The 21,722-nt window shown below is 45.7% G+C and overlaps 2 protein-coding genes across 2 annotated transcripts in view; one reads left to right on the top strand and one right to left on the bottom strand.

Moving 5' to 3' along the window:
- MYO18B (myosin XVIIIB) overlaps window positions 1-21,722 on the bottom strand; it is a 260,653-nt gene that overhangs the window by 85,936 nt on the left and 152,995 nt on the right. The window contains exons 33-34 of the mRNA XM_081037710.1: window positions 20,946-21,050; window positions 12,066-12,218 (exon numbers count right to left, since the gene is read on the bottom strand). Of these exons, the coding sequence (XP_080893836.1) occupies window positions 12,066-12,218; window positions 20,946-21,050 (258 nt within the window). The remainder of the gene's footprint in view (window positions 1-12,065; window positions 12,219-20,945; window positions 21,051-21,722) is intronic.
- LOC308492599 (E3 ubiquitin-protein ligase RNF113A-like) lies at window positions 2,099-3,178 on the top strand (the record flags this gene model as incomplete). The annotated part of the gene is made up of 1 exon (XM_081037778.1): window positions 2,099-3,178. One exon carries the CDS (start codon window positions 2,099-2,101, stop codon window positions 3,176-3,178), a length of 1,080 nt encoding a protein of 359 aa, XP_080893904.1.

Genomic DNA, 21,722 nt, shown 5'->3' with positions numbered 1-21,722 from the left:
ACAAGGTAGACTCCACACACGTGCACTGGGGCAGCGAGGCCAAGAAGTCAGTTCAGCGAGTCACTAACGCGCCCAGTCAGTGGGCAGCCTGGGTCTGCAGCCTGAGCCGCCCCCCACCCTATGCTGCCCGCTTGAGCCCTGAACACCCCCTGAGGAATCCACCAGTGCCCGGCCGTTCCCTGGCTCCGCCCCAGCACAGGTCTCTGACCCAGACATTGGCGGTGTCCAGAGCTGGCTGAGGACAAGGGACAGTGTGTGCAGGCTGCTTCCCTGCGGGAGGAGATCACCTGGCGAGGGAGCATGACCCCTGCTTGTTCAGCAAACCCCGGGTCCTGAGCGGGTCCCTTTCTTCAAATCTGGAAGGAGGTCACTTTGGGATAAATGAGGGAAGTCCCACCAAGTCCCAACCAGGGAATGGTCAAGGCAGAGGACGTTCTAATGAGGTTTCCCTTTAATCAGGGGGTTCTTTTTGTAAAAATAAATAAATAGATAAGCAAGTGTGTGCCCTTGAAAAGCACCAGGAGGGTTCTGGTGCTTTCTCACTTTACAAAAGAAAGCCCTGAAGCCCCCACTGAACACTGATTGCACTTTAAGGGTCTGCATGGAGAGGCCTGGCCTGACCCCCAAGTAAGATGGTCCCACCCTCCTGTACCACAATTCTCACTTAACCAGAACACTGCTATTCATATTCTACCTGTGAACAAAAAAGGGGCTACATAACAAAACCGACAAGCTCAGGGGGGCACATGGCAGGCCTGACAAGCTCAGTGACCAAAAGTCACCACACAGGATGGTCTGATCACAGATTCCTGACTGGGCAGGTAATCACATCGCAGGCCTATCGCTTCCTTAGCAAAGGTCAGACTTAACCTTAGGTGAGTCCCGTTAGTTGTTCTCCTGCATCTAGGATAACATACCTTTGAAATGTCAGGGTAATTTTCTGTTCCTACGCCTACAGGGCACAACCGCAGGCACCAGAGCATAAGACCCCAGAGCACGAGACCACAGAACCCCTCATTGTTACCTTGTTCCCCGCACGCCATCTCGATGTGCTGCAAATGATAATTATTAACTATCTTCTACCCACTAATGTGCAAGAAGCATGTTTCTCCATTTGGCTTTTTATCCAATTCTAGAGCTGCCCCACTTTGCTTTGTCCCCCCACCCCACCCCCAATCTACCACCAATGGATTTCACGCACTTTCCCTACATTTTCTCCTTTGATTCTAAATGCCTAAAAGGAATCACAAAACTGCCATTCTCTGAAGCATTTCCTCAACCCACTGATATCTTGTTTCCAGGCATGGCGTGAAATTTGAGCTCAGATAAACTCTTAGAAGACTCCTCTATAGGCTGCAAGTTCTTTCATGGACAGACTCATGCTCAACTCTCTTATTCTGCTGGCAGGAGCGTTTGTGTCTACAGACACTCTGGAAAACCATGTGGCAGTAGCTACTACCATTTAAGAAACCTATGTACCACGGTCCAGAGATACCCCCCTTCTGGATATACACCGTTCAGAAATGCGCACACTCGTGCCCCCACGCCCCCCATAATATAACATGTAAAAAATGTTCACAGCGGCTCTATTCCTAATTACCGAAATCTAGAGGCAATTTACATGTCCATCAACAGCAAAATGAGACAACAGCGGGAGGGTCTCATAAAATGGCAAGGGGAGCCAACCAACTACTGCCTGTACCAACCATCAAGAGCGCGCGCACGCATGCGTGGAGCCAGAACAGCAAGGCGCGGTCTCGCGCGCTCGAGCCCGCACGCACCCCCACCCCCCCACCCCCACCCCTCCCCCACCCCCCACCTTCCCCCCAGCTCCACCCCCAACCCCTCCCCCCACCCCCACCCCTCCCCCCACCCCCACCTCCACCCCACCCCTCCCCCCACCCCCACCCTTCCCCCACACCCCCCACCCCCCACCTTCCCCCCAGCCCCACCCCCAACCCCTCCCCCCACCCCCCACCCCCCCTCAACCCCGCCCCCCACCCCCCCACCCCATTCTCGTTCCGCGGCTGCGCAGGGACGTGAAGCGACCCCGCGTGGCGCGGAACACCGCAGCCGTTTTAGGGCTCGGGACTGGACCATGGCCGGGCAACTTTCTCCCGCAAAGGCGACAGAGCAGGTGTGCACCTCCCTGTTCAAAAAGCCTGGGCGAAAAGGGGCTGCAGGCCGCAGGCCACGCGAGGTCTGCGCCCCGGAGCCCGCAGACGGCGACAGCAGCGGCGGGGAGGAGGGCGGCGCTGTGGTGCGCCCCGCGAGGAAGCGGGCGTCTCACAATCCCCTGAGACAGAAGACCCACGGCCGTGGGACACAGGAGGCGGAGGGAGCTGATGAGCCCGAGAGTCTCCGTGTGGTCTACAGATCCACCCACTCCACGAAACCCGTGGGGCCGGAGGATATGGGGGCGACTGCGGGCTACGAGCTAGACACGGAGGAGGAGCGCGACGCCCAGGCCATCTTTGAGCGCAGCCAGAAGGTGCAGGAGGCAGTGAGGGGCAAGGCAGACGACAAGATCTATCGGGGAATCAATAACTACCCGAAGTACACGACGCCCCAGGATGCGGGTCTGGGCAGTGCTTCCTCCGGGATGGTGCGCAAGGGCCCCCGCCGGGCCCCCAAGCACCTGCGGGCCACCGTGCGCTGGGATTACCAGCCTGACATTTGTAAAGACTACAAGGAGACTGGCTTCTGCGGTTTTGGAGACAGCTGCAAATTCCTCCATGACCGTTCGGATTACAAGCATGGGTGGCAGATCGAACGTGAGCTTCATGAGGGTCGCTATGGTGTCAGTGACGACGAAAACTATGAAGTCCCGGGAAGGGAGGATGAGGAAATACCGTTCAAGTGTTTGATCTGTCGCCAGACCTTTCAAAACCCGGTTGTGACCAAGTGCAGGCATTATTTCTGCGAGAGCTGTGCGCTGCAGCGTTTCCGCACCACCCCACGCTGCTATGTCTGTGACCAGCCCACCAATGGCGTCTTCAGGCCAGCGAGAGAACTGGTTTCTAAACTGGAGAAGCACCGAGCTGCCGAAGACAGTGGTACTCCCGATTGCCCAGAAGACCCCAATGAGGGTCCCGAAGAGCAAGACACAAGGCCGGGACACGCTGATGGTGACAACTCATCTAAAACTAAACAGGAGCAACCAAGGAAAGGCTCTTAGATTGGCGTCTGGTTCATCGCCCTCTCCCCTCACTCTAGTTTTGAGAACTAGCCTTACTTACTGAAAGGGCAGGGGGCAGGCTCTTTCATCCTCCCTGGATGACTCAGTGCTTGGGACCAAGGCTCTAGGATGACCAGTTCATCCCTGTTTGCTTGAGACTTTTCTGGTTATAAAATTGGAACTCCTGTGTCCTGGGAACACCCTCAGACCTGCACAAACCCAAAAGGCTCTGAAGTGAAAAACACAGGGGTTCAAATTCCAGTTGGCCCAAATGGAGGAACATTCTACAACATAACCAGCCCGGACTCTCCAAAAATGCCAACGTCGTAAAATAGAAAGACCAAGGATCTCTGGCATTATAAAAACAGAATGCAAGCAGTTTTGTATCCGGGTTGGATCCTGAACAGGGACAAAAAATATTATAAAGAACATGAATGGGACAAAATTTGAACGGTCAGCAGATAAGATCCGGGGTCCCTAAACATTTTGTTCAATGGCCAGATAGTAAATATTTCAAGCTCTGTAAGGTAATGTAATATAATGAGGATATAAATTAAGATGAGGTCATACTGGCTTAGGGTGGGCCAGGAGGCAAAATGGAAGCGTATATGTAGGTACTTATCTAACCACTTTAAATGTAGCCGTTTAAAAATGTGAAAAGCATTCTTAGCTGTAATAAAAAAGCAAACTAAACAACAAAAACCAGGAAGTGGGCTAGATTTGGCCTGCAGGCCATAGTTAGCTGAGCCCTGGATTAAAAAATCAGTCTTTTTGTTAATGTTACATTTTTTGATTTTGATTAGGATAAAGGAACATCGTGTCTGTAACTTGTTTCCAAATAATTCAGAAAAAGTAATGCAGAGAATGATAATGCAAATGAGGTACTATGTTAAAAATTGATGAATCTAGGAGAAGGCTATATAAGAATCTGTTGACTATTCTTGCAACTTTTCTGTAAGTTTGAAATTCAAATTAAATTATTTTTAAAAATCCCACTTACCCCCCAAATTCTGTGGTTTTGGGCGAGTTTCCTATATGCTGAGCTTCTTCGTACATAAAACGGACGTAATACTAGTGTGGGGACAGAGCCAGGAGTGCAGTTTCCAGGCTCTTGGCCTCACGTGGGAAAGTGCTGGCTCAGGTAGTAAATGGCCATCAACTGTGATTGGATGACCATCAGCTGTAACCAATGAGTTACTGGCCACTAATATAACTGCTGTGGCTACGCTAGCAGAAAATGGGGGCTAGCAAGAAGATGGTGGCTGAGCTAGCAAGAGCAGCGGACTGCAGTTAGCAGGGCAGATTGCAGCTAGCAAGTGGGGTTGGTTGGCAGATACAAATGGATGGCCGTTTGCAGATTGTGTGGCTCCTCCTTCCTGTGTCTCCAACCCAGCCGCCAGCGAGACTCTAGTGGTGTGACTCCCCTATCTATGGCAATGTGGGTGTTCCTTTTTGGCCTCACCCTGTTCTGCATTCTTCTGTGGGGAGCGGGACAGGAGACCCGCATGACAGCCTGCATGACACTAGCTTCTCCCTCCCTATGGCGAGTCAGGCGTATCCACTACTCATTCACTGAGCACTTCCTGTATGCGGACACACTCCTCCATTCTGACCCCCAAACTGAAAAGGCACCGGCTGTCATGGAATTCACTCCATTCAAGCGGGTTTGGGGGGATAAAAGCAGGTCCTGACATCTAAGTGATTGCCCTTGCCTGGCTCCGTGTAAACAGTGGCTGCCACCATCAATATCAGTGTTGTTACGATGGTTATTATGATGCTGCTGGCTGGCTGAGCTGCTCTGGGGGCCTGGCCCTCCATAGCTCATCAGGAACAGGTCCTTCTGGGGAGATGCATAGATGAAACCCGCCTTTTCTCACTTCATTTATCACAGCGTTGGAAGTGTCAATATTTGTGGGGTGAGCAGGCCCGTGATAACCATGTTTTTAACCAATTACAACTCAGTCTTTATCTCCTCTAACAGGAGGTTATGTTAATATTGAATCAATTCACTCCACCTAATCTTTTTTTTTTTTTTTTTAAAGTCTCTTCAAATAAAACAGCCAGGCCACCTGTCCTGCGGCTCCTGGCTAGGGAGAAGCGTTCCAAAGATACTCACACAAAAGACTCCCATCAGGGTCATCTTCCCAGAGCTTATTCATTATTTTCAATGTCTCATAGAAGCATGGATGACACCTGGTGACAAACGTCTCGATTAAAGGCACTGGGGACGAATCAAGTTATCAGTCTTCCGTGCATTAATGGGGGGGAGAGCCATCAGACTGTTACCTAAGCATCCTTGCGAATTCATCGTATAGAAGACACACAGGCTTAATGGGCCCACCTGAGTGAACACTGCCGCTGAGCCGGAATTCCCCCGGTGGAAGGGCCTTCAGGAGCACTCGGGGCTTCCAGAAGGGATGTGAGAGCCCAGAGATGGCAGCGGGTCCACACGAGGTACACTGGTGGTTATTATACCCCTAGGTGTTGAAGTCAGACTCTGTGGGTTCTCATCCCAACTTGACCTCTTACCACCTTTGTGATTTTGGACAAGTTTTTTTAATATGTTGACTTATTCCAGTCCCTGCTGTTAAGGCATTGGAAGGGAAAGAGGGAAACAGACAAACAAAGAGGTAATTTTGATAGAATGGTATGTGCTATGTTAGGGGTAAACCCATGACATCTTTACAGAAGAGAGTCGGGGCCTCCACCCAGCCCCTGGGGGTCAGAGATGGCTCCCAGAGACAATGCCCAGACCCAAGGTCAGAGGATCAATGTTCATTAGGTGATGAGTTTCAGAGGGGAGAAGTAAGAGTCCAGCAGAGGGCACAGCTTGGGCAAAGGTGGAAAGGTGAAAACAGGTGTGGGGGACCCAGAGCTGTTCTAAGTTGCTATCAGTCCTCAAAGGTCAAGGTGAGGAACCTGGACTGTATTCTGAAGGCAATGGGAAGGCACTGATAGATCTTAAGCACAAAGAGCCAAGATTGTATTTCAATCTTAAAATTCTGTCCCCAAAGATCAGGTGGCAGAAAGATTGCTTGGACAAGACCAGAGGCCAGCAGACTTGAGAGAACTCCAAATGAGAGATACAGGTGGTGTGTAATAAGAATGGGGAGAAAAGGGAGGAGGTGGATTTCTGAGCTATTTAGGGGGAACAGTGATTGAGACTTGCTGACAGCTTTGTTCTCAGCAGGAAGGGGTGAATACAGCCCCCAGCCTGAATTAATTAAACAACTAAAGAGTTCAGTGCAAACTCTTCTCTATTTAACAAAAATCAAATAACATATTTCCCTTGGGGAGGAGGCAAAGGTCAAAGGCATGAATCAAATTTAAAAAGAGAGAGAGAGAGAGAGAGAGAGAGAGAGAGAGAGAGAGAGAGAGAGAGAGAGAGAGAGAGAGAGAGAGAGAGAGAGAAAGAGAGAAAAGAAAGCAACCACTGCCCTGGAGCAGATATTATCTTCCATTTTCTCCTCGGAGCCAGGTGCCAGCATCTGCTACTCACAGATGTTATTTATGCACAGCGATTATCTCAATTATATATCTTGGTTGTTGGAATTGCTTCTGTCTCCAGATTAGTTTGTTTCTAGTGGAATCATTCCATGGGAATTAATTAGTAATTGGCTCCTAAAGAACAGGTGTCATTAGATAACCCCACACATTGCTGCAGCTACCTGTTTCACCAAGTTTGTAAAATCGTGTGCCTAGAAACCAAAGTCTTCCAATAGCCAACAGCAGTGTGTGGGTCAAGGGAGCCAGTGGGAAACTCTACATGTTAAACTCATTGTCTTATAGTTTTCAATTTAGAGAACTGTTTCAAATCCACAGTCTAGGGTTCTTTCTATCAGCCCAATAAGCTGGGAATATCAAGCTCCCTTTTGAGGTGAGAAAAAGGAGACTCTGAAAGGCAGAGTGACTTTGCCAAAACGATACAACTTACTAGGTAGCAGAGGCAGGATTTGAACCCAAAGAGGTGTGTTTCTTCTACCTTGTTCCACGAGTCTTCTGTGTTTTATCATCAGGGTCTTAAACCTCAGGGGTTAACTGAGAGCAAGCCAAGGCTCCCACTGGAGGGAAATTGGGCAGAAAGAGCCAAAACGTTCTCTCAGGCTTCTAGACAGTGGGGCAATGGCACCCTGCCATGTGGGCAGAATGCATGGATGCGAGAAGGGGCTCTGTCTTAGGGACCTTCCCGTGCCTCTGCTGAGCCTGGAATCCTGCCTATCAGGGCTTCAGCTGGACCTGGAATCCTGCCATTTCTTGGGAGGCGAGAACCCTACCGCTGCACCACTGGGGGAGCACGAAATCCTACCATTTCTTGCAAGCGCTCTGACCATGCCCTTCTCTGCTCAGGAGCTCACTGTGGCTTCCTATCACCCGTGCGATAGAGCCCAAACTCCTTAGCCAGGCCCACTCAACCACTCAGGGCTGGCTTCGGCCTCAATTACCGACAGTACCCTCTCAGCTGTTACCCCAGGCTCTTCCTGCAACATACAATATGCTTCCCATGTCCACGTGCCATTGCCCCTTCATCCTCTCTGTTTGCTTCCTCCTAGAATGACATCGTACCTAACCAGCAATTCATTTCCATCTTTCAACAGACAGCTGAAGCCATGGGCTCCTCTCTCACAGCTAAAGTAAGGGCACCCTCTTTAGCTGAACCCCTGCACTTCGCCAATAAAGAGCTCATCATCCTGCTTGGCAATAGTCTCCGCCAAGGGTTGCCTCTCGAGAGCAGGGACCTTATCTCCTCCTATCCCTGTAGTCTGGCCTCCAATCCATCCCAGAGTGGAGACCAAATCAATATTTGCTGAATGCCTGCAATTCCCTAATAGGTGCATTCAAACACATTCTCTCATCTGTGCCCTGATAGAGTCAACCTTTCTCTAGGTTATCTGGCGCCGCACGTAGTGAGCAATTTCTGAAGCCTTTGCTAGCTTGACCTCATCAGCCCCTACCAGCACTTGGGACAGTGAGTGATGACAAGGCTCTGCTTTAGGAAAAGACCTCAGGGAGGTCACATCACTTGTTGAAGGTCACAAAATTAGCAAGTGCCAGGTCCAGTGCTCTTGACTTAAAATTTAATTAGTTTTAAAATCAACTGAACTACGATCTGTCACACAAACAAAACCATCTGCACTTAAAAAACAGGGGTGTTTTGAGAGATAAATAAGGCCTATGATTCCATATGCTGGTCCTACAAGCAGCATCAGAATCCCCTGCTGTGATTGTTTAAAAATGTAGATCCTGGGTTCCCACTCAGATTTGACAACAACAAAAGACTATCTGGGGATGGGATCCAAAAATCTGAGATTTTAAAATGGTGCTCATGTTATCTCATGTGCAGTCAAGTTCGGGGACCCCAAGCCCCCAAGGAAAAGCCTGGTACACAGTAGATGCTTGACAAATGTTAACAAGACACATATTAGGCCAACCAGGTTGCACAGGTCCAAAACCATTGGTCTTCACAGCTTTCAGACATGTACTGCTATGTGCCCTTGGGTAAAGTACTCAACGTCTCAGAGCCTGTTTCCTTATTAGTCAAATGGGTCAAAACGAAATATCCACCTGCTAGGGTTATGGGAGGATTATTTATAATGAACTTATTGCTGCCCCCAGACCATCTGCAAGTCCCATTAACTTCAAACAATCCCACGTTTGTCCCAGCGGCTATCTCCATCACTACTTCACTCAGGAGACCATTTCCTCCAGCCTAGCAGGGTCCACTAGCCTTCTAATGGCAGCCACTCATCCCTTCTTCAATCCATTCTCCACACAGAAGAGTGATCCTCGAAACTGTGAATTGGATTATGTCATGCTCTGCTCAAAACTTCCCAATAGCTTCTCATCACCTTTGGAAGAAAATCGAGAACTTCCAGGCCCTGCACGTTCTGGTCCCTGCCTGCTTCTCCTTCTCTCAGGGTAACTGAGCTGACCACCAGTGTAAGTTTCATGAGGGAGGGTGTCACACCTGTTTTACTAACCACTATATGCCTGTATCTATCGCATCGCCTGGCACACACATAGTAGGCACTACATAACTACTGAATGAATGAATGAATGAATGAATGAATGAATGAATGAGTGAAGAATTGAATGAATGAAATTGTTCACCATACCCGGCACTTAAGATTCAACCATCGGCAAAGTTCGCTCTCTCTCCCTCCCCGCTCCTGTCTGCTCTCCCTGCCTCTGTCCCTGGAGCCTTCGGGTAAAGGACAAATACCATACATCGTCGGAGAGGAGATGCAGCGATGCCCAATGTCATCGCTGCTTTATTTGATTAGCTCTGACTCCGACATTTGGGACACGTGTGCTGGGAACCAAAGCAACTGTACCCTGACCTCCGGTCCACGCGCTCTCATCCTTATAACAATTTCCATGACAACAGCAACAGAAAGCCAAGGCTGTGGATTCCCTTTGATAGGAGCCGGATGCAGAGACAGGGAAGAAGGACTTTCAGAAGAATGAAGCTCTTTGATTCAGCTCAAGGCGCCTTCATTAAATACCACTATTTTCCAAGAACACACATTTTAACCCAGCAGAGGGAGATTTCTCATGAATACTAAGAAAAGGAAAAAAGAAAAAGAAACAAAACCACCATGGTTCCTTTTTAAGAACATTCACCTGTGGGGAAGAAGCAGGCTTGTATGCTGTGGCTTGGGGACTATTTTGGTGGGAGACAGGCAGAGCCACAGCCGCTGCTAAGGGGGCTGCATGAACTCCGGATGTCTGGCCCCTGGCCGAGAACATGGACGTCTCTGCCCACCTGAGGCGAACCAAGAGGCTCAGGGTCTACCACCCACCTGGTGGGCCGAACAGACAGGAAGAATAGAGTGAGCCAACTGCCCTGGTGTGCCTGGGGCTGAGGGCTTGCTCGGGGCGTGAAACTAAAACCAAGACAGTCCGGGACAAGCCAGGATGGGTGGTCACCCTAGAAGAGGGTGATCTGATGAAGGAAACTGCTAATTGTAGAATCATCAAAAGGAAGGGCCCTTGGGTGTCTTCTGTTTTAACAGCACTGCACATCTGGTGTGTTCTTACCCCAAACCCATAAACCTGGTCTATGTTTTTCATGAGAAAAACATCAGACACATCCAGCTGGGAGACCTTGCACAGGATACCTGGCCAGGACTCCTCAAAACTGACAAGGTCATGAAAAACAAGGTAAGACTAAGAAACTGGTCCAGACCAGAGGAGAGTGGGCAGGCAGAACAACTAAATGCGGTGTAGTGCCCTGGGTTGGATCCTGCGAAGGAAAATGACATTAATGGACAAACTGCTGAAATCAAGTCTGGAATTTAATTTTTCAAAAAAGGTTTTCTACTTTAGCCAATAATCTCTGAAACCCTTCATTTAACAGATGGGAAACTGGCACCAGAGAGGGGAAGCAGTAAGAGCTCTGGGTCTGGTTTCTAGAGCCTGGAGCTGGACTCTGCTGCCTCCCTCTGCCTTCCTGGGGACCTGCGGACAATCATGAGCTTCTCCAGAAGGAAGAGAGAAGAGCACTGGGTTTGGAGTCAGGGAATGAAGGTTGGAGGCCTGGCTCTGCTTTTAACTGGCTATGTGACCTCAAGCAAATCCTTTACCCTCTCTGTTCCCTCGTTTCCTCATTTGTCAAAAGAGGTGGATGAGTCATTTGAATTTGACAGGAAGGCATTTTTATTCATTACTTATTATGTGAACTAGACTGGATGGGCATCATTAGATATGAATAAAACATAGCCCTGCCCTCAAAGAAGTGTATACTTTTGTTCAGGAGCCAGTCCCAAAAGTACAGATTATCATCTGAGTTTCTGAGGCTATTCTGTGAAGATTTAAAAAACCCTGGTCACGTGACATGGCTGAAGCCACATAATAGAAGGCCAGAGAAGGCAGCGGAAGGGACAACAACATTCCGAGAAGGTGAGGTGGTAAAGGGAGCAGGAAATGCCTTCCCTCTCCCCACACCTGGCTTCAGCACCGATGGTTTGTCTGAGGGAGGTGTGTGACTTAGGGGTAACACCAAATGCATGGGCACAAGACCCCCAGGAGGGCTCTGAGCCTCCCAAACCCTGAGTCCCTCTGCTCTGAAACCTTTCCCTTAGGGTAGTCTCCCACTACCCTAAGGGGTCTGCCTCCCTGACACCTCTCAACAGCTGCCACCCTGGGCCACACTGTCTGCACCTGGCACGGCTCCCACCAGCACATTTCCCAATGTGCTGCCCCGTCCCCGGCTCTGGCCTCTCCTTGCCTCCCATCTGCCCTCCAACCTGCTGTTCTAGTCCTCCTCTGAGGCAGCCAGGGATGGCGAGGCCTGGCTCTGCCCCTTTCTAGCTGTGTGACTTTGGGTGGGTCACCTCACTTGTGAAATGGAGATGACGATCCCCGTCTCCCTCAGCTCTCCTGAGAATTCAGTGTAACATGCGACATGGGGGGAGGCTCCAGAAGGTGACGGACATCATTTCATGATCAATACCAGTAGCATTCCAGGCGGCTGTCATTTGTTATGGTCGTTGTTAGGCTTTGCATTATTAGCTCTATTACTATGAGTTTCATACCCAGCCCTCATGGTCAATGCACACGCGCACACGTGCACGCGCACGTAGGAACGACAGCTGGCACCTCCGAACCGAGGACGCATTGCACTCAGCAATTCTGCCCCAGGGCCCTGAACTGCCCAAGACCTCAAGATACATTCTGCCTTAGCCCTGAACAAGGGACCAGGACTCCTCAGTTATTTCTAAACCTTTCCCATCATCCACCACCTCCACGTGACCCACCAGTCCTGGTAACATTCCCCGTCTCAGGTTGGCACCGCAGCCACGCACATCCCGGGAGGGAGAGCCATTCTTCCCCAGTTGGCTACAGCACCCTCCCCAGCCCGATTCTGAGGGAACTCCGAGACACCTACCTGGCTGTGCACTTTCTCCAGCTCCTCCTGGCTCACCGATGCTTTGCCATCCTCCATGGTCCCCAGAAGGAGTTGCACGTCTGACAGTAGTGCATGAGTCCTTCTGAGGTCCCTCCGAAGACGCTTCTCCACGTCAAAGTCCCGATGACCAATCTGGAAGCCAAAGGAAGGCCTCGTGAGCTAAGACGGCAAAGCAGTGGCCAGGGTCCAGGTTCTCTGGGACCTCCTTGGGTTCAAATCCCGCTTCTGCCACTCACGGTGTGACCTTAGGCAAAACCCTTCTTCTCCCTGAGCCTCAGTTTGCTCATCTGCAAAATGGGAATGGCATCAAGCACACAGTGTTGTTGTGGAAATTAAATACACTTAGCCTAATGCCTGACTCATAGAAAAGGCACAATATGAGCTGCTGTCATTACTGTTATCACAGCTGGTAAGGATCCAAAGTCATTCTGTCTCATCTTTTGCACCAAAGTCACCAGTATGGCCACTCCTCACCTTGCAAGAGCCTACATGTCAGATGAGGTCCTCTGCTTATAGAAGTTGGGACAGCAGTTACCCAAGGGGAACAGTGTCTGGATAGGGCGGGGGGGCCTTTTGGGGGGAGTTATTAATGTTATTAATCTGGGTTCTGGTTTTATGAAAATTCGTTGAGCTGCATAGATGGGATATGGTGTGCTTCTCTGAATGTATATTACACATCAGTAAATAGTATTAAAAATAGCTGTAATGCTTTTGAAGGTCTAAATCCAGCTTTTCTGTCCCCAGAGATGGTCTCCTTTGCCAGTTTAAGGACAGGCTGATGAGGTCATTTTTCTACAGAGGGACCTGACCCAGAGGTGAGCTGTTCCCCAGAATTCTGAATTTGCAGTCTCTGCACTCTGAGCAAACACTTGTCAAGTGGCTCCTGAAGAAACTACATCCCAAACTTAGCACCAGGGGGTGACAACTGTCAGCAGCCAACAATACAGGCTGAGAAAAACCAGGGGAGGCTCAACATGAAACCCCAACAGCCTGCTTTCTCCCCCTAGAAATAGAGTGCTCACTGAAACAACATTGAATTAGCATCTCTGAAATAACCTAACAGCCCCCCTCCTCTTCAGGGAACCAAAGGGGGGGAAATGGCACCAATGATCAGATGGGGAGTTTTAAAGAAAATGGGGCACAGACAGGTGCCTCACCCCTGGGACTCAGTCTCTTCACACCTGGCTATCTGTGTCTCTGTACCAAATGCAACCATTTCCTGGGATGTTCAGAATGCCCTGAGATATTCTAGAAAGAATGTGAGATTTAGAAGGAGGTGACCCAAACGTTTAAACCCTACCTCACCACTTGCTGGTGGTGGGAACTGGGGCTGAGTCATGTCACCTCTCTGAACCTGAGTTTCCTTATCTATAAAAGAAGAGGTTAAACACATGCACGCACGCACACACCTATCCTCCATGTTGAGAGAAAACAAAAGTCAGATGTGATAATGCATCAGAAAGCACCTTGTACTCTGCCAAGTGCTATACAAATATAAAGGATTATGTATATTGTCTGATGACCTGGAATGTACTCGTTTAGATTTTGTATTATTTCTCTACCACCAGTTTTGAATTCTTTGAAAAATTAACAAAAATAGCCTCTTTGTTCTCAGAGGATATATATATATATATATATATATATATATATATATATACACACACACACACACACACACACACACATATATATATATATATACACATGTGTATATATACATACAAGGGGTGCCAAAAAAAGGGTATACACATGACTTGTATTCATCTTTTGTTATTGGTATATATTGAGTATTCCAATTTTAATACAGTTTTTTCCTTTCTTAAAATGTATATACATGTTTTTGGCACCGTGTGTGTGTGTGTGTGTGTGTGTGTGTTTGTATGTGTGTGTATAATTTTTCTTTTCATATTCTCAACTGCTGAAGAGAGCTGAGGACTAAGCATTGTGCCAGGCCCTCTGTCACATGTCATTGCATTTAACTCCTGTAACAGCCTCTTAAAAACAGACCTTTTAATAATTATTATTATTGCCCTGATAATAGGGGTAACAGCTTACATTTACAGAGGGCTAAGTGTCAGACACTCATCTAAACTCTATGGATATTAGCACATTTAGTCTGTATGACGAATCTATGAGGTGTGTAGTATTATGATTCCCATTTTACAGATGATGAAACTGAAGCTGACGGAGGTGAAGTAGTTTGCCCAAGATCACATGGCTAGCCATAAGTGGCAGAGTGAGGAGATGGACCCAGCTTTTCTGACTGCAAAGAGGTAATTTTAGTGAAACATACAATGAGAGAGGTATGTTTTGTTCTCTACTTTTAAAACAGGTATTATGAAGGCACAGAGGAGCGTCGTCCAGCTCATGCTGGGATGGCACTGGGAAGAGTCTTAGATAAGTAGGACCGAGCTAGGTGAGGTGATGGAATGGCACTACAGGTAGAAGGCACTGCAGGAGCAGAGAGGGTTGAGTAGCAGTCTTGTATCTGAGACTTGTATATGCGACTCTGGGTGATTGGCTAAGAGTAAAACATGGGGGACAGGCAAGTCACAGAGGGAGAGAAGTTACCTGGGGCTGGCACATGTCTTGTGAGCTGCCTGGGGCTCTTATGTGCTGTCCTGGAGGCGCAGCTGAACTGATTTGGAGATGGTGAGTGATCTGCCCAAGGTCATGTGTGACTCTGCAGGCATTTGAGCCCAGACAGCTCAGCATTAGAATGCAAGTCTCTAATCACTGCCCCATCGTGCCTAGTGGAACCTGAATCCGATTTACTCACTCGAGTCCAGGTTCTTTGCCATGATTGCATGCAAGCAGTGTGCTTGGCATATTTCTTGTTTTGGTGTCTGTTCTTGTGCTGCACACATCCTATGGGGCAATTTGGCATCAGGAACATTCCCTGATGTTGGCAGTGACCGTGCAGTAGGATGTCTCAGCTTCTACCATCTTTACCACCAGAAAGACCCAGAAAATGCTGCCACCATCTCCTTTTCAGAGGGATCATTGCAAACCAAATTCACAACAAAATCTCAGACCAAAGCCGCCTCCCCTTCATAATGAATTGCTACCAGAGAGGAGGGGGAGAAAGACTCATTAGGTTAATGGGAAATAAATGTCACTGTGCAAGTTCACATTTTACAGCACACAGATTCAAATTTAGATAAAGCTAGTGAATAATTAACCAATAAATCTAAATGATGCTTAGTGATGTTGTGGGGAAACTGTAGTCAAACCTCAATTGTTTCACCATTCATCATAAAGGCAAATTGTTTGGGCAGTTGTTCAATGCCTATAGTCAAAGAGCTCTCTGAGCACTTTAAAATGATGATTTGGAAAGGTTGTTAAGGATTATCAAGCTACTTTACAGATGGGGAAACGGAGGTTTGGAAACAGAACGTGTGTTGCTGAAGGGTGCACAGCAGATGAATGGCAGAGCTGGACTCATGTATAACATTATGAAAAAAGATGGTCCACGAAAGATGGTTCTAGGTCACTGGATCCGAATCACTCCTAAGCAGCACGGTGTTCGATTTTTTTTTTTTTTAATTACAGGCTTTCAAATAATATAGACCTCATTTCAAATTCACCTAGGCCACTGACAAGCTATATGATCTTAGACAATTTGCTTTACCTTTTAAACTTTACTTCTTTCATTTATATGCAGGAACTAATAATACCTATCTCACAGCATTGTTGTGAAAATTAAAGTATTTCAGGAAAAACTCATGATTAAGTACTTATCTTAAAATGTATAGGTGACTACCAAAAAAATAGAAATGTAGTTTGTAGCTGTAGAATCAGCAACACAGCAAAATGGACCACAGAAAACATCATCAATCTATCCAAAAGCAGGAAAGGGATAAAGGAAGAAGCAAAGAAAACGGACAATGAACCACCAACAAACACTACACACAAAAGAAGAGACTAGAAATAATTTCAAATATATCAGAATTATAATAAATGTAAATGAATTAAATTGTCCTATGAAAAGTTAGAGACTAAAATATTGGATTAAAGGAAACATACACACTCACACATTTGAAAATGTTGAAAATTAAAGGATAAAAAATGGTCTCACGGGCAAACTAACAAAAAGAAATCGAGCAAAATGAAGTAAAGCAAAAATCATTAATGGAGAAAAGAGGTATATCATATAATATCATATATAATCAAAAGAACAATCTAGACCCTGCCAAGAAAATGAAACAATAATAAACTTAGATGCACCTAAAAATATAACCTCTAAATATATAAAGAGAAAACTAAAACAGAATTATAAGCAAAACTTGACAAAACCACAATCATAGTAGGAATATAACAGAACTCTCCCAGAAACAGATCAAACAGACAAAACCAAAGTTAACAGAAAGTGATTTTTAATATATTTTAACTTTTTCTTTATGGTTTATGCTTTTGTATTTGGGTACACTATTTGAATTACAAAATTAACAAACTTGATCCATTTGTCATATATTGAACCCTATGCCTCAAAAATAACTAGATTCTTTTCCAGTTGATAATTTATGAAACTTGGTCGTGAACTGAGGCAGCAAAGATGTCTCAATAATTTCAAAGAAAAAATGTTATGCATTCTATTATGTTATGTGTCCAAAGTGACACTAAATTAAAAATCAACAATAAAAAGTTACTCTAAATAATTCCAAATATTAATAGATTTAACATTCATGTCTCAATAACTTACAGGTTAAAGGAAGAAATCACAAAGGATATTGCAACACGTTTAGAATGTAAAACATAAAATGAAAAACATTTCAAATAGAATAAGCAATATTGAAAATGAGCTACAATTTTCCACATGAAACCTCAAGGAAGAGAACAATATCTGAATTTATGTTCAATTATGATTACAGAACTTCATAATAGTAATCAAATGTTTACCCTACTTCCTAAAAGAAACTAGGCCCAAATAGGTTTACAGGCAAATTGTATTAAACCTTCAAAAACTACATAATTCAAATTTTATAAAAATTATTTCAGACATAGTTCATTTTATGAGGTTAGTACAACACTAGACAAAAACAGTATAAGACAATAAAATTACAAACCAATATTATTTATGAGTCTGGTTTCAAAACTCCTGAATAAAATGTTAGCAATTCAAAAGAGTAGTGAATTAAAAACCATGTGACTCCGTAAGGTTTATCTGGGAAATCTAACAGGACACATTGTAATATCTAAAATAGAATATATTACATTAATAGATAAGTGAGACAAGTCATAGGATTATTAACAATTGCAGAAAAAGCATCTGCTAATATTCAACAACCAGACTTTTTTTTCCAAATATTAGAAAATTACAAATAGAAAATGGATTTATCTGATTAGATTTACTTATAAAATACACACTGCAAATGTCATGTAAGTGACGAAATGGTGGAAGCGTCTCTGTACAGGTTAGGAACAAGAAAAGGATGCCCGCTTCTCTACCATTCACTCTTATACTAGAGGTGCATGCCAATGAAATAAGGTAAGAAAAAGAAATAAGAGATCTAAAAAGTGGAAAGGAAGAGGCAAAGTTATTCTTCTTTCCAAATGACAAGACTGTTTAGGCAGAAAATCCAAAGAAATCTACAGACAAAATATGAAAAATAATGGTTGCTGGATACAAGATCAACACAATAATAGGCAGTTATTCCCATGTGCCACAATAATTAATTGAAACATATAATACAGAAAAATATTCTTTTCATAATAGTCACAGAAACTACAAGTGTCCAAGAAATAAATCTAACAAAAACATTCAAGAGTTATAGGAACGAAATAATGAAATATATAATTAAAATATTTTATTATAATTATAAAAATATTACTTTATAATAAAATAATAAAACATTATGAAAGCCATAAATATATGGAGATATATGGCACATACATGAATGCAATGATTCAATATAAAAAATACGTCAATTCTTCCCAACTCACTTCCAACCAATGCATCTGAAAAATCACATCAGGCTTTGCTATGGAATCTTCATAAGAAGATTAAAGAACTCTAGAACAGATAAGACAATTTTAAAGACAGGCAAGGTAAGCTGTCCTACAAGTTGTCGAAACTCAGCACTAAGACCATATTGTGCAGGAATAGGCAAATAACCCAGTTTAACAGAATGGGTAGCCCATAAACACACTCCTTCACACATGGAAATTGTAGAAAAAATTATTCATGAACTAACACAAAGGTTATGTATAGGGAAAAAAATAGATTCCTACATCAGACTACATACCAAAATAAAATCTAGGTGGACTAAAGACCTTAGAAATGTTCCAAACCTTAGCACTTTAAAAAAATGTAGTGAAATATCTTTATGAACTCAGGGAAAGGTACCTTATGTTATAAAAGCACAAACCATAAAAAGTAACTGATTAAATGACTATTTAAAAAAAACACTTTCTATTAAGTGAAGGGTATCATGAAGTGAAATGATTTTCCATTGAGTAGGAGCTATTTGTAACATACATAACCCAAAATGACTCTAACATCTTAACGTAAGAATCATGAATGACCAATAGACGAAAAGGAGACAACGAAAGACTGAACAGGCAATTCCCATCAGAGAAAACCATAATAAATACGAAGAACGTACAGCGTCACTAGTAATATAGGACAAGGGGAGACGCAGTACAATGTAACACTCAGTGCCTTGGTAAACATTTTTTAAATGTCTGGCAGTGCCACATGTTAGTAAAGATGTGGGGAAGCAAAATAAACAAACAAATCTGCAACTGACAGTGTCAACTGTCACAGTCACTTTGGGGGAACAATTTGGGCAATATCTAATAATTCCAAAACGATAACATTCCTAGGAAACAGTGATTCCTCTTCTAGCTGCATGGCCTGGAGAAGCTTGCACATGTGCTCAGGAGACATATGTAAGAATACGCATTGCCGGTGTGTGTCTTAGAGAAGAAACAATGAAATACGCACCAGTGGAAGATGGAATTTAAAAAAATGAATACTGTGTACTAGTTAAAATGAAGGAATTAGAGCTACATGTATGTATTATCATGGCCTAGTGTCACAAACATAGTTCAGAGGGGGGATAAAGTACAGAATCATATTTACTGTACATGGTTCAAGTTTAAACATGCATGCAGAGGAAGTCACACTCCAACCTCAGGATAGTGGTTTCCCCTGGGAGGGAGAGAAATAGACGGAGAGAGGAGAAGAGGATTAGGACTGGGAACCACCAACTCTTTCTGAAATGTTTTGTTTCCTTAAAAATATCGGAATCAAACATGGGCAAAATACTCATGTATGTGAACACTGGGTGCCTGGTGCACAAACATCCATTAGATTCCTTGTTCTACTTTTCCTGGCTTTAGCAAATGTCTTAATCATTGAAAACATTTCAAACGATCAAATACAATACTTCATTGAAAGACTCCAGCGAGGTGACTAACACAAAAGCAGCATTTTATTTCTTTAACGTTACCTTCCGTTTGCACGTCCAGTTTCTTTGATTTTAGCAATATTTATAAAAAGCTTCCTTCACGGAGTTACCTGCTTTGTTTTCTCGAATGGACTACGCTGAATAGAATTCGACCTTCTCCCCCTGATTCCCAACTATCATTCGCGAATCAGCTGTTGGGCTGTTCTCTCTTGCACTGATGCTGAAGGGAAAGTCACCTCAGGGGCTCTGCACTCAATATCCCCAGTTTACTCAGCTGAAAAACTGCAAAACCCAGAGAAGGAAGATTGTATACCTTTCCTGTTGATTCTCTCCAGTTCCAACTAACTTAATCCTTTTTTTTCCCCAAAAAAACAATGAGCTCCTTTGTCTGAGGCCTGATTGCTAGAGATGACCATTTGAAGCGGGCCCCACATTTCTTTGCGAATAAACAAATGACTCTGGGGGAAGGCTGTTGAAGACAAGATCATTATGAATTAAAAGACAATGAGTGCACGGTAAGCAATACATTAAAATACACTCCCTATGATGGTTAAATCGTAGAAGCCACCGGCATTCCTCTCCAAAGTTGGGGTCCCGTGTCACAGCAGCACAGGCAGGGGACCAAACATTTGGGGAATGGAGAAGCAATTCTTCCTAGCTCTGAAATCAGGAGCGGGCTCTGGGCTCTGCTGGCTGTTTTATTTACAGCGGTGCTTCTCTCTAAAGGGGAAGGTAGATTTTGTCCTCCAGGGACATCTAGCAATGTCCGTGGGCGTTTTTGGTTTTCACAACTAGGGAGTGTGCTACTGGCATCTAGTGTGTGAAGGCCAGGGCTGCTGCTCAATGTCCCACCACGCACGGGACAGCCCCCCAGGAAAGAATGATGCAGCTGAAAAGGTCCCCAGTGCTGTGGATGAGGACACTGATATTCCGTGATGGCGACAACCCCGCTAAGCTTGTTCTCCAGCTCAGGCAGTTCACTAGCCCACCCAAAGCCGTGTAGACAGAAGTGGCCCAGTTTGGGGTTAAAGCCACATTTGCCTGACTCTGAGCCTGGCTGCCTCTAGCAAAACTCTTGTTCTCACAAGAGACCAGCTGTGAGTGCAGTGGCCATTCACACGCACCCAGGTCGGGCTGCCTGCACTCTCAGGCCAACAGTTGCTGAAGGCAAGGTGACCCATCTGTCACTCTGGCTGGGCCCACTCTCTTTATCCTCATGGGTTCTTCTAAGAACGCTGCTATGTGTGACCCCCAGAAGGTCCCCTTTGAAGAGCCAGTGATATGGACAGGGGCAGAATTGGTGGAGAAGAGAGCAAAGCAGGTGGAGGCCAGCTGAAAGGTGGAGGCCATGCCTCTAGCTGGCCTCCCCATGAATCCTTCTCTCTAACAGGGCCTGAGGCAGGGAACATGTCCTCCCAAATGTCTGCTCGTGGTCACAGAGGGTTACCTGGTCACAGAGGGTTCCGATTAAGCCTTCCAAATCCTGCTTCTCATGGAGGACCATCTGTTTCTCCTCATATTCTTGCTCCAGCTGCATTTCCAGCTGGCGGAGCTGTGGGCACAAAGGGTAGATACATGCATAGGATAGATGAGCTCCATCTGGACAAATCCCACAAGGCAGGGACCCTCCCGAGGAAGAGGGAATGTGAAGCTCAAGGCCCCTCTCCCAGTCCCACAAAGGCTGCCCTGCAACTTAGAAGCAAGTGTCTCTGTCGGAGAACTCAGGAGCCTAAAAGCTTAGGAACCGGACAACTATGGGGAGAGCTGGCCAGTTTTGAGGAGCCCCCTGCCATTCACTCTGAAGCTCCGTCTCCAGTTTCCTACCCATTTCCAAACGGATGTCTCCCTCCTATGTGATGATCTAGCTTGAATATTGATAAGTCTTGGCACTCTGACTTTTCAAGGTTTTGCACAACATTATATCCAATATATTAAAATGCTTCCACCTCCTTTATTAAATATATAAATATACTACGATACAAGTCGCCTTGGAGATGATTTGGTGTAATGGACGGCATGTGTGTGTCCCTCCAAAATGCATCTGTTGAAACCCTACCCCCAGTGCAATGGTATCGGGAGGTGAGGCCTTTGGGCAGTAATTAGGTTTAGGTGACATCGTGAGGGTGGGGCCTCTGTGATGGGACGAGCGCCCTTATAGGAAGAGACACCAGAGAGCTTCCTTCCTCTCTCTCTCTCTCCACCTAAAACGAGGCGGCGGTTGTCT

The sequence above is a fragment of the Rhinolophus hipposideros genome (assembly GCF_964194185.1).
Source record: "Rhinolophus hipposideros genome assembly, chromosome: 24".
In the NCBI taxonomy this organism is placed as follows: Eukaryota; Metazoa; Chordata; class Mammalia; order Chiroptera; family Rhinolophidae; genus Rhinolophus; species Rhinolophus hipposideros.
This window is presented reverse-complemented; position numbering and strand designations above follow the sequence as displayed.